Genomic DNA, 12,500 nt, shown 5'->3' with positions numbered 1-12,500 from the left:
TTGGGGTATAGGGGTTGGGTTGCTGTATGGGGGTTGGGGTATAGGGGTTGGTGTTGGGATATAGGGTTGGTGTTGGGGTATAGGGGTTGGGGTATACGGTTGGTGTTGGGGTATAGGGGTTGGGTTGCTGTATGGGGGTTGGGGTATAGAGTTTGTGTTGGGGTATAAGGTTGGTTTTGTAGCTAGAAAAAACAACACCAATACATTTGTTTTCACAAATAACTGTTCTACTCCTGAGGAATGCATTCAAACATCTTTGATGAGCTTCCTTAGAAGACCCTTTGAGCTCCCCCCCCCCCCCCCACACACACACACACACACACACACACACACACACACACACTCCCATCTAAATGTAATCCAAATCTGTGGAAAAGACTAGTTCCAGCGGTCATTGGAGACTTCACTCAACAATCATATTCTGTAGCCTGCAGTCACACTACCCCTGCAGCCATCCCAAGAAAACTTCAACCCCCTGAACACACACAGGATAGTCATTGGAGTTGTAGTTCTTTGTAGAGATGGCCTGCTTTCTTTTTTTAACCTTTATTTAACTAGGCAAGTCAGATAAGAACAAATCCTTATTTTCAATGACTGCCTAGGTGGGTTAACTGCCTGTTCAGGGGCAGAACGACCTTGTCAGCTCGGAGGTTTGAACTTGCAACCTTCCGGTTACTAGGCCAACTCTCTAACCACTAGGCTACGCTGCCGCCCTGTAACTGCTCTCTAAACTCCGGATAGAAGGTGCCTGGAGGAATACAGGGCCTTCAGAGAGTATTCAGACCCCTTGACGTTTTCCACATTTTGACACGTTACAGCCTTATTTTATCATGGATTAAATAGGTTTTTTTCCCTCATCGATCTACACACAATACCACACAGTGACTAAGAAATGTTGAGTCTTATAGCTGAAGGGTCTGAATAAGGTATTTCTGTGTAGATTGATGAGGCACATTTTTTATCTAATCCATTTGATAAAAAAAGCTGTAATGTAACGAAATGTGGAAAATATCAACGGGTTTTAATATTTCAGAAGGCAGTGTAGATCCTTACCTTAAAGACATCATCGCCTGCTAGATCTGGATTGATGAATGTTTAGAATTCTTCAAAGATAGTTAATGGGTTAGGGATTGTGATAAAATGGCATGTTAACATATTTGCTATTCATATATTAATTGGGATCAATTTACCAGTCTTATCAGGCTTATTCTAAACACCTTTAGGCTGCCTTCTGGCTCTGGGCAGAGTTTACCCATAGACACATATCTACACTGTAGGATCAGTTTACCCAACCCAAATCCTAACCATAATCCTAACCAAATCAGAACCCCAGAAAAGCCTTTCATCCTCAATGCTGGGTTGTGTTCAGAAGGTGTAAAACGGGAGAAAATGCAATGAAACGGAGGTATTACAGGGGTTCCGTTCAGTGATAAAAAACAACAGCAACGTATTGAACTGTTTTGAAGTGGAGAAGGTGCTCTACTGAACATGGCCTCCTAGAGGAAAGCTGATGTTGTGCTTCCTGTTTGGCAGCGTTCTGTCCTGTGTGCTTGCCTGTGTCTATAGAACTTTAAGGTGTGCTCCCCTACTGCAGGAGTCAGGCTCCATCTTCCTCCAGTTCAGCTCATCCACCAGCCTCCAGCTGGAGGTCATCTTCAAAATACTAGAGGAGTACGACTGGACCACCTTCTCAGTGGTGTCCACCCGTCACCATGGCTACCAGGACTTCCTGTCGGTGGTGGACGGCCTGACGGACGGCTCGTTCATCGGCTGGGAGAAGAAGAGCGTGGTCATGCTGAACGTGACGGACGACCCGGGAGGGGCACGCACGCGTAGGCTGCTCAAGGAGAACGAGGCGCAGGTGAGACAGGGGGGAGGGAGGGGGGAGGGAGGTGGAGAAAAGGGGGAGGAGGTGTGACTGAGTGGCCATGAGATTCCATGTGGCTGGCTGGGTTGGCTGGGTTCCTCCTCCTTCTTCCTCTCTCCCTCTGTCCCTGTGGCTCTCTCTCCTCTCTCTCCTCTATCCCTCTGTTCTTCTCATCACTCCCTCCCTTCATGACTAGTGTGTGCCCTTTCTTTCTCTCTCCCTCTGTCCTCTCTGTCCTCTCTTTCCTCTCTCTCCTCTCTCTCCTTTCTCCCTCTGTCCCTGTGGCTCTCTCCTCTCTCTCCTCTATCCCTCTGTCCCTGTGGCTCTCTCTCCTCTCTCTCATTTCTCTACTCTCTCCCTCTGTCCTCTCTCTCCTCTCTCCCTCTGTTCCTGTGTCTCTCCTCTCCTCTCTGTCCTCTCTGCTTTCTCTCCTCTCTCCCTCTGTCCTCTCTCTCCTCTATGTCCTCTCTCTCCTTTCTCTCCTCTCACCCTCTGTCCTTTCTCTCCTCTCTCCTCTCTCCCTCTGTCCCTGTGTCTCTCTCTCCTCTCTCTCCTCTATCCCTCTGTTCTTCTCATCACTCCCTCCCTTCATGACTAGTGTGTGCCCTTTCTCTCTCTCTCCCATTGCTCCTTCATTCTATTTTCCTTTCTCTTCAAAACTGTCTCTCAAGCTGAATTCCTCCCTCCCTCCTTCATTCTCCCTCTCTCTGCATCATGTCTCTTTGCCTGTAGACATACTGAACAGTACACTGCTCTCTGTTGGGTTGGTTCAGTCTGGGTCTCAGTGTCTCAAATGTCTCAGCATGGCCACTGCAGCTCTGTCTACCTATGTGTGTGCGTGTGTGTGTGTGTTGTATTCCTTAGGCTCCTCTCGGCTGGTGTCACTGTCAATATAACATAGTGCCCGCAGCGGGCTGCCTATGCACAGTGCATTAACCCTAAACCTCCCCTTTTCTCTGCTTCTCTCCCCTCCCTTATTGCTCTCTCTCATCCCTCCTCTGCCTTCCCCTCTCTCTTCACCCACTCTCTCTCCTTTTCTCGCTGTCTTTCCCCTCTCTTTCTCGCTCTCCCAGTGATAATCAGTGCTTGTGTCTGTCTGCTCAGTGACAGTGTGTGTTTGCATTAAAGACTCTATCTGCTTCTGTCCCTCTTTTTTCCTGCTGTTCTCTCTCAATGTGTATTCAACAGTGTGTGGGGCTAACGCAGGTGCACAGGGTCCATTTCCACTTAAATATCGCTCTCTTTCTCCCCCTCTCTTTCTGCTTCTGCCTCTGCTTATTTGTCTTTATATCCATTTCGTGCTCTCTCTTCCTCTCCATTTCTCTCTCTCTCTCTCTCACTCTCTTTCTTTCCCTCTCGCACTCTCTTTCTTTCCTCTCTCTCTCTCTCTCTCTCTCTCTCTCTCTCTCTCTCTCTCTCTCTCTCTCTCTCTCTCTCATTCTCTCTCTCTCTCTCTCTCTCTCTCTCTCTCTCTCTCTCTCTCTCTCTCTCTCTCTCTCTCTCTCTCTCTCTCTCTCTCTCTCTCTCTCTCTCTCTCTCTCTCTCTCTCTCTCTCTCTCTCTCTCTCTCTCTCTCTCTCTCTCTCTCTCTCTCTCTCTCTCTCTCTCTCTCTCTCCAATTCACTGGAGGTTTATTGGCATCCGGGCTGGATTGTTTTGCCAAGCCATTACAGTTCAAAATTAAATGAAGGCACAATTCTCAAAATTCTAAATTCTCTGTCTCCTCCACTCCCTTCATCCCTGCCTCTCTCTATAACCATTTTTCCTTCCTCTGTTCTTATCTATTCTACCCTATACTAAACCCCCTCCCCTTTCTCCCATTCTGCTAGTCCCCCTCTCCCCTTTCTCTCCCAGTATCTGTCAGCATTTCACTTAACCGTGTTTCCCCTATCTCACCCCCTTAAAACCTTCTCCACCCTGTTTCTCCCTTCCTCAGCAATTGCGGCATTGTTGGAGTGATCTACTGTGCTCTCTTCCCCCCTCTCTCTCCATCCATCCATCCCTCCCTATCTCTTTCTCTCCTTCTCCCTTTCTCCCTACACCCCTGCTGTTACTATATCTCTTATCTCCCCAGGCCCTGATTTTACCAAAATATGTCTGCCTCTCTTTTTTCTCTTCTCCCCCATCTCCCATCACTTCCCTCTCTCCCCATCACTTCCCTCCCTCCCCCATCACTTCCCTCTCTCCCCCATCACTTCCCTCTCTACCCCATCACTTCCCTCTCTACCCCCATCACTTCCCTCTCTCCCCCATCACTTCCCTCTCTCCCCCATCCCACATCACTTCACTCTCTCCCCCATCCCACACCACTTCCCTCTCTCCCCCATCCCGCATCACATCCCTCTCTACCCCATCCCTTCCCTCTCTCCCCATCACATCCCTCTCTACCCCCATCACTTCCCTCTCTACCCCATCACTTCCCTCTCTCCCCCATCAATTCCCTCTCTCCCCCATCCCACATCACTTCACTCACTCCCCCATCCCCCATCCCTTCCCTCTCTCCCCCATCCCTTCCCTCTCTCCCCATCACTTCCCCATCCCACATCCCCTCCCTCTCTCCCCCATCACTTCCCTCTCTACCCCCATCACTTCCCCCTCTACCCCCATCACTTCCCTCTCTCCCCCATCACTTCCCTCTCTCCCCCATCCCACATCACTTCCCTCTCTCCCCCATCCCACATCACTTCCCTCTCTGCCCCATCCCGCATCACTTCTCTCTCTCCCCCATCCCACATCCCTTCCCTCTCTCCCCCATCACTTCCCTCCCTCCCCCATCACTTCCTTCTCTCTCCCATCACTTCCCTCTCTCCCCCATCCCTTCCCTCTCTCCCCATCCCACATCACTTCCCTCTCTCCCCCATCCCACATCACTTCCCTCTCTGCCCCATCCCGCATCACTTCTCTCTCTCCCCCATTCCACATCCCTTCCCTCTCTCCCCCATCACTTCCCTCCCTCCCCCATCACTTCCTTCTCTCTCCCATCACTTCCCTCTCTCCCCATCCCTTCCCTCTCTCCCCCATCACTTCCCTCTCTACCCCCATCACTTCCCTCTCTACCCCATCACTTCTCTCTCTACACCCATCACTTCCCTCTCTCCCCCATCCCTTCCCTCTCTCCCCATCCCACATCACTTCCCTCTCTCCCCTATCCCCCATCCCTTCCCTCTCTCCCCCATCACTTCCCTCTCTCCCCCATCCCCATCCCTTCCCTCTCTCCCCCATCACTTCCCTCTCTCCCCATCCCCCATCACTTCCCTCTCTCCCTCATCACTTCCCTCTCTCCCCCATCCCCCATCACTTCCCTCTCTCCCGCATCACTTCCCTCTCTCCCCCATCCCCCATCACTTCCCTCTCTCCCGCATCACTTCCCTCTCTCCCCATCACTTCCCTCTCTCCCCCATCCCCCATCACTTCCCTCTCTCCCCCATCCCCCATCCCTTCCCTCTCTCCCCCATCACTTCCCTCTCTCCCCCATCCCCCATCACTTCCCTCTCTCCCGCATCACATCCCTCTCTCCCCATCCCCCATCCCTTCCCTCTCTACCCCATCTCCCATCACTTCCCTCTCTCCCCATCTCCCATCACTTCCCTCTCTCCCCCATCCCCCATCACTTCCCTCTCTCCCCCATCACCTCCCTCTCTCCCCCATCCCCCATCACTTCCCTCTCTCCTCATCCCCCATCCCTTCCCTCTCTCCCCCAATCCCCATCCCACATCACTTCCCTCTCTCCCCCATCCCACATCACTTCCCTCTCTCCCCCATCCCCCATCCCACATCACTTCCCTCTCTCCCCCATCACTTCCCTCTCTCCCCATCCCACATCACTTCCCTCTCTCCCCCATCCCCCATCACTTCCCTCTCTCCCCCATCCCCCATCACTTCCCTCTCTCCCCATCCCCCATCACTTCCCTCTCTCCCCCATCCCACATCACTTCCCTCTCTCCCCCATCCCACATCACTTCCCTCTCTGCCCCATCCCACATCACTTCCCTCTCTCCCCCATCCCCATCCCTTCCCTCTCTCTCCCATCCCCCATCACATCCCTCTCTCCCCCATCTCCCATCCCTTCCCTCTCTCCCCATCCCGCATCACTTCTCTCTCTCCCCATCCCCCATCACTTCCCTCTCTCTCCCATCACTTCCCTCTCTCCCCATCCCTTCCTTCTCTCCCCCATCACTTCCCTCTCTACCCCCATCACTTCCCTCTCTACCCCATCACTTCTCTCTCTACACCCATCACTTCCCTCTCTCCCCCATCACTTCCCTCTCTCCCCCATCCCCCATCACTTCCCTCTCTCCCCATCCCCCATCCCTTCCCTCTCTCCCCCATCACTTCCCTCTCTCCCCATCCCCCATCACTTCCCTCTCTCCCCCATCACTTCCCTCTCTCCCCCATCCCCCATCACTTCCCTCTCTCCCGCATCACTTCCCTCTCTCCCCCATCCCCCATCACTTCCCTCTCTCCCGCATCACTTCCCTCTCTCCCCCATCACTTCCCTCTCTCCCCCATCCCCCATCACTTCCCTCTCTCCCCCATCCCCCATCCCTTCCCTCTCTCCCCCATCACTTCCCTCTCTCCCCATCCCCCATCACTTCCCTCTCTCCCGCATCACATCCCTCTCTCCCCCATCCCCCATCCCTTCCCTCTCTACCCCATCTCCCATCACTTCCCTCTCTCCCTCATCTCCCATCACTTCCCTCTCTCCCCCATCCCCCATCACTTCCCTCTCTCCCCCATCTCCCATCACTACCCTCTCTCCCCCATCTCCCATCCCTTCCCTCTCTACCCCATCCCCCATCCCTTCCCTCTCTCCCCCATCCCCCATCACTTCCCTCTCTCCCCCATCCCACATTACTTCCCTCTCTCCCCCATCCCTCATCACTTCTCTCTCTCCTCCCCTTTTCTCCCACAAGTGACTAATCTGCTTGATACTTCCCTTCTCAATACTGTACTCCATTCTCTCTCTTTCTGTCCCTCCCCCTCCCCCTCTCTCCCCTCCCTCTCTATCTCCCAAGACTCTGCTGCTTTTAATAACATATGTCAGTGTTTAACCTCTCCCATTTCCCCTCAGGTGTGTTTGCTCTTTAGACCCCCTCCCTTCTCTCATTCTCCCCATCCCTCTGTCTCTCGCTCTACCCCCCACTGTCATATTGTCTCCCTCCTTCGTCTCCCTCCTTGCTCAAATATTGTCTCCCTCCTTGCTCAAACTCATTAACATATATGTGTCATCCCCCACTGTCTGTCATTAGTATGCTCATAAACACAGCAGTAACATCAGCTCTTACTTCTCTCCTTACTCTTCCTGTCTTCTCTTCCTCATTCTTACTCTTCTTGTCTTCTCCCCCTCCTCCTGTCTTCCCCATCCTCCTGTCTTCCCCATCCTCGTTACCCCTCCTGTCTTCTCTCCCTCCTCCTTACCCCTCCTGTCTTCTCCCCATCCTCCTTACTCTTCCTGTCTTCTCTCCTTCCTCCTTACCGCTCCTGTCTTCTCTCCCTCCTCCTTACCCCTCCTGTCTTCTCTCCCTCCTCCTTACCCCTCCTGTCTTCTCTCCCTCCTCCTTACTCTTCCTGTTTTCTCTCCCTCCTCCTTACCCCTCCTGTCTTCTCTCCCTCCTCCTTACTCTTCCTGTCTTCTCTCCCTCCTCCTTACCCCTCCTGTCTTCTCTCCCTCCTCTTTACCCCTCCTGTCTTCTCTCCTTCCTCCATACCCCTCCTGTCTTCTCCCCATCCTCCTTACTCTTCCTGCCTTCTCTCCTTCCTCATTACCCCTCCTGTCTTCTCTCCCTCCTCCTTACCCCTCCTGTCTACTCTCCCTCCTCCTTACTCCTTCTGCCTTCTCCCCCTACTCCTTACTTCTCCTGCCTTCTCCCCCTCCTCCTTACTCCTCCTGCCTTCTCCCCCCCAAGCTTCTATCCTTTAACCTTCACCTCACTAGTTAGTATAGCTTTGTCTTTCCCCTATAGGAGAGTCTTGTTGCTCTCCCTCTCTCTCTCCAGCCTTCTGTCTCTCTCTCTCCCTGTCTCCCCTTATCTCACTATGTACCCATGTATCTCCTCTCTCCTCCTCCCTTGTATTCCCCTCCACCAGGTACGTCTGCTCTACTGTTCCCAGGAGGAGGCCGAGCTGGTGTTTAAAGCAGCCTGGGCCGCGGGTCAGGCTGGACCCTCTCACATGTGGTTCGCTGTGGGGCCAGCCCTGTCCGGCCTTGGCATGGAGGGTCTCCCCAGGGCCCTGTTCGCCGTGCGTCCGCAGGGCTGGAAGGACAAGCCCCGCATGAGGATCGCCCGGGGCGTGTCCATACTGACCCATGGGGCGGTGGCACTGCGCCGCGACTATGGGGCCTCTGGAGGGCCAAACTTTGTCACCAACTGCATGACGGAATCCAATCAAACACACAGGGTGCGGGGGAGGATGAGGTGAGGGGGAGGAAGGATGGATGTAGAGGGGAAAAGGGGGAGCATGGGATGTGATTGGGGTGAGGGTAAAGAGGACAAGGTCTGCATAGGGGAGCATGCAGCCTAGTGGTTAAGAACATTGGGCCAGTAACCAAAAACTCACTGGTTCAAATCCCTGAACCAACTAGGTGAAAAATCTGTGCCCTTGAACAAGGCACTTAAACCAAATTGCTCATATAAACCACTCTGGATAAGAGTGTCTGCTAAATGACGTAGATGCTTTAAAAGAGGATTAGGTATGCAAATAGAAGATACAGCCAAATGGTTCCAGAAGGAGAAGAGAAAGCACAGGAAAAGCAACTGATGACAGATAACACCGTACGTACTGCTTCCTGCTGTTCACTGGCTGGAACTGCATCCTACTAGGATTCTCTCTGATGATCTATTTTCATATGATATAAATGCACTGGGATGACATGATGACACAACGGTCATAAGACTGCCTTGTCTTATTAACAAAATAAGTTGAAATTGCGCAAGGCCCCCAGGGATACAGGTGTGTCACTTCAAAGATCTACACTGAACACTCTGATGTTTGGTAATGTCTGACAAATTGTGGTCTGGCAGTAATATTGTAATAATGTTCTACCTGCGGCTATGGAACCCTGACCTGTTCACCAGGCGTGCTACCTGTCCCAGACCTTTCAACTCTCTAGAGACAGCAGGAGCGGTAGAGATACTCTTAATGATCGGCTATGAAAAGCCAACTGACATTTACTCCTGAGGTTCTGACTTGTTTCACCCTCTACAACCACTGTGATTATTATTATTTGACCGTGCTGGTCATTTATGAACATTTGAACATCTTGGCCATGTTCTGTTATAATCTCCACCCGGCACAGCCAGAAGAGTACTGGCCACCCATCATAGCCTGGTTCCTCTCTAGGTTTCTTCCTAGGTTTTGGCCTTTCTAGGGAGTTTTTCCTAGCCATCGTGCTTCTACACCTGAATTGCTTGCTGTTTGGGGTTTTAGGCTGGGTTTCTGTACAGCACTTTGAGATATCAGCTGATGTAAGAAGGGCTATATAAATACATTTGATTTGAAATTTGATTGAATATTTGCTTAATATCTGCAGAACTTTACATGGCCCAGCAGGGGAGTCATGCACCCCCAAAGTTGGAGGGGGCACAAAGTATGGCTGGGGGGTGGTCTGGAGGGGGGCTAGGCCCCTCGTCCTGAAGTTGGAGAATTTCAAATTTTTCAAATCCCTGAAAAGCTTTTTCCTGCAATCCAGAGCCATAATCATTATGCTTAATTCTAGGTAATATATATATATATATATATATATATATATATATATATATATATATATATATATATATATATACTGTTGAAGTTGGAAGTTTACATACACTTAGGTTGGAGTCTTTAAAACTCATTTTTCAACCATTCCACAAATTTCTTGTTAACTGTTGGAACTACCCATCCCGGATCCGGGAGAATTGTCAGCAACTACACTAATTAGCATAGCGCAACGGTCAAATAGTCTTACTAGAAAATATTCATATTCATGAAATCACAAGTGAAATATAGCGAAACACAGCTTAGCCTTTTTTTAATCACCCTGTCGTCTCAGATTTTGAAATTATGCTTTACAGCGATAGCAAAACTAGCGTTTGTGGAAGTTTATCGATAGCCTAGCATAGCATTATGTCCAGCTAGCAGCAGGAAGCTTGGTCACGAAAATCAGAAAAGCAATCAAATTAACCGTTTACCTTTGGTGATCTTCGGATGTTTTCACTGACGAGACTCCCAGTTAGACAGCAAATGTTCCTTTTGTTCCATAAAGATTATTTTTATACCCAAAATACCTCCGCTTGTTTGTCACGTTATGTTCAGAAATCCACTGGAATTAGCAGTCACGACAACGCAGACAAAAATTCCAAATTATATCCATAATATCCACAGAAACATGGCAAATGTTTTTTATAATCAATCCTCAAGGTGTTTTTCAAATATATATTTGATAATATATCAACCGGGACAGTTGGCTTTTCACTAGGACCGGGAGGAAAAATGGCTACCTCTCTCTTTTACGCAAGAATCACTCTGAGAGCCCTCAGCTGGCCACTTACGCAATGTGTTCGTTTACGCTCATTCTTCAACATAAAGGTGTGAAACTATGTCTACTAAAGGCTGTAGACAACTTAGGGAAGACGTAGAAAAAGGAATCTGGTTGATTTCCCTTTCAATGGGCAATAGGGATGCATAGAAAGACAGGGGTTTCAAAATAAGGGTCACTTCCTGATTGCATTTTTCTCAGGATTTCGCCTGCAATATCAGTTATGTTATACTCACAGACAATATTTTTGCAGTTTTGGAAAATTTAGAGTGTTTTCTATCCTAAGCTGTCAATAATATGCATATTCTAGCATCTGGTCCTGAGAAATAGGCAGTTTACTTTGGGAACGTTATTTTTCGAAAAATAAAAATAGTGCCCCCTAGCTTCAAGAGGACAATAGTACAATAGTTAGAACAATAGTTTTTTCAAATCGATTAGGACATCTACTTTGTGCATGACACAAGTAATTTTTCCAACAATTGTTTACAGACATATTATTTCCCTTATAATTCACTGTATCACAAATCCAGTGGATCAGAAGTGTACATATGCTAAGTTGACTGTGCCATTAAACAGCTTGGAAAATTACAGAAAATTATGTCATGGCTTTAGAATTTCTGATAGGCTAATTGACATCATTTGAGTCAACTGGAGGTGTACCTGTGGATGTATTTCAAGGCCTACCTTCAATACTCTTTGCTTGACATCATGGGAAAATCTAAAGAAATCAGCCTCAGAAAAAAATTGTGGACCTCCACAAGTCTGATTCATCCTTGGGAGCAATTTCAAAATGCCTGAAGGTACCACGTTCATCTGTATAAACAATAGTACGCAAGTTTAAACACCATGAGACCACGCAGCTGTTATACCACTCAGGAAGGAGACGCGTTCTGTCTCCTAGAGATGGACGTACTGTGGTGCGAAAAGTGAAAATCAATCCCAGAACAACAGCAAAGGACCTTGTGAAGATGCTTGAGGAAACAGGTACAAAAGTATCTATATCCACAGTAAAACGAGTCCTATATCCACATAACCTGAAAGGCCGCTCAGCAAGGAAGAATCCACTGCACAAAAGCCAGACTACAGTTTGCAACTGCACATGGGGACAAAGATTGTAGTTTTTGGAGAAATGTCCTCTGGTCTGATGAAACAAAAATAGGACTGTTTGGCCATAATGACCATTGTGATGTTTGGAGGAAAAAGCGGGGAGGCTTGCAAGCCGAAGAACACCATCCCAACCGTGTAGCACGGGGGTGGCAGCATCATGTGGTGGGGGTGTTTTGCTGCAGGAGGGGCTGGTGCACTTCATAAAATATATGGCATCACGAGGTAGGAAAATGATGTGGATATGTTGAAGCAACATCTCAAGACATTCAGGAAGTTAAAGCTTGGTCACAAATGGGTCTTCCAAACGGACAATGACCCCAAGCATACTTCCTAAATTGTGGCAAAATGGCTTAAGGACAACAAAGTCAAGGTATTGGAGTGGCCATCACAAACCCTGACCTCAATCCTATAGAAAATGTGTGGGCAGAACTGAAAAAGAGTGTGTGAGCAAGGAGGCCAACCAACCTGACTCAGTTACACCAGTTACACCAGCTTGGTTATTACTGCATTGCCGGAACTAGAAGCACAAGCATTTCGCTACAATCGCATTAACATCTGCTAACCATGTGTATGTGACAAATAAAATTTGATTTGATTTGTCAGGAGGAATGGGCCAAAATTCACCCAATTTATTGTGGGAAGCTTGTGGAAGGCTACCCAAAATGGTTGACCCAAGTTCAACAATTTAAAGGCAATGCTGCCAAATACTAATTGAGTGTATGTAAACTTCTGACCCACTGGGAATGTGATGAAAGAAATCAAATCTGAAATAAATAATTATCTCTACTATTATTCTAACATTACACATTCTTAAAATAAAATGGTGATCCTAATTTACTTAAGACAGTGTTAAGATAATTATGTTCTCAATGTTCATAAACTGAACTTCAATTAAACTACTCAGTCTGCAACCCAGAATTTGTAAGATTATAGTTGAATGAAACAGATGGAGTCCCAGCTTACAATAGTCAGAATGTTTATTTATGAGAGCTCTGAAAATCATACAATG

At 48.8% G+C, this 12,500-nt stretch overlaps 1 protein-coding gene across 1 annotated transcript in view; it reads left to right on the top strand.

Annotated features, from left to right (window-relative positions):
* Positions 1–12,500, top strand: part of LOC123997340 (glutamate receptor ionotropic, NMDA 2D-like) — a 156,652-nt gene that overhangs the window by 10,307 nt on the left and 133,845 nt on the right. The window contains exons 3-4 of the mRNA XM_046301478.1: positions 1,595–1,861; positions 7,954–8,282. Of these exons, the coding sequence (XP_046157434.1) occupies positions 1,595–1,861; positions 7,954–8,282 (596 nt within the window). The remainder of the gene's footprint in view (positions 1–1,594; positions 1,862–7,953; positions 8,283–12,500) is intronic.

This window comes from Oncorhynchus gorbuscha, linkage group LG15 (assembly GCF_021184085.1).
Source record: "Oncorhynchus gorbuscha isolate QuinsamMale2020 ecotype Even-year linkage group LG15, OgorEven_v1.0, whole genome shotgun sequence".
In the NCBI taxonomy this organism is placed as follows: Eukaryota; Metazoa; Chordata; class Actinopteri; order Salmoniformes; family Salmonidae; genus Oncorhynchus; species Oncorhynchus gorbuscha.
This window is presented reverse-complemented; position numbering and strand designations above follow the sequence as displayed.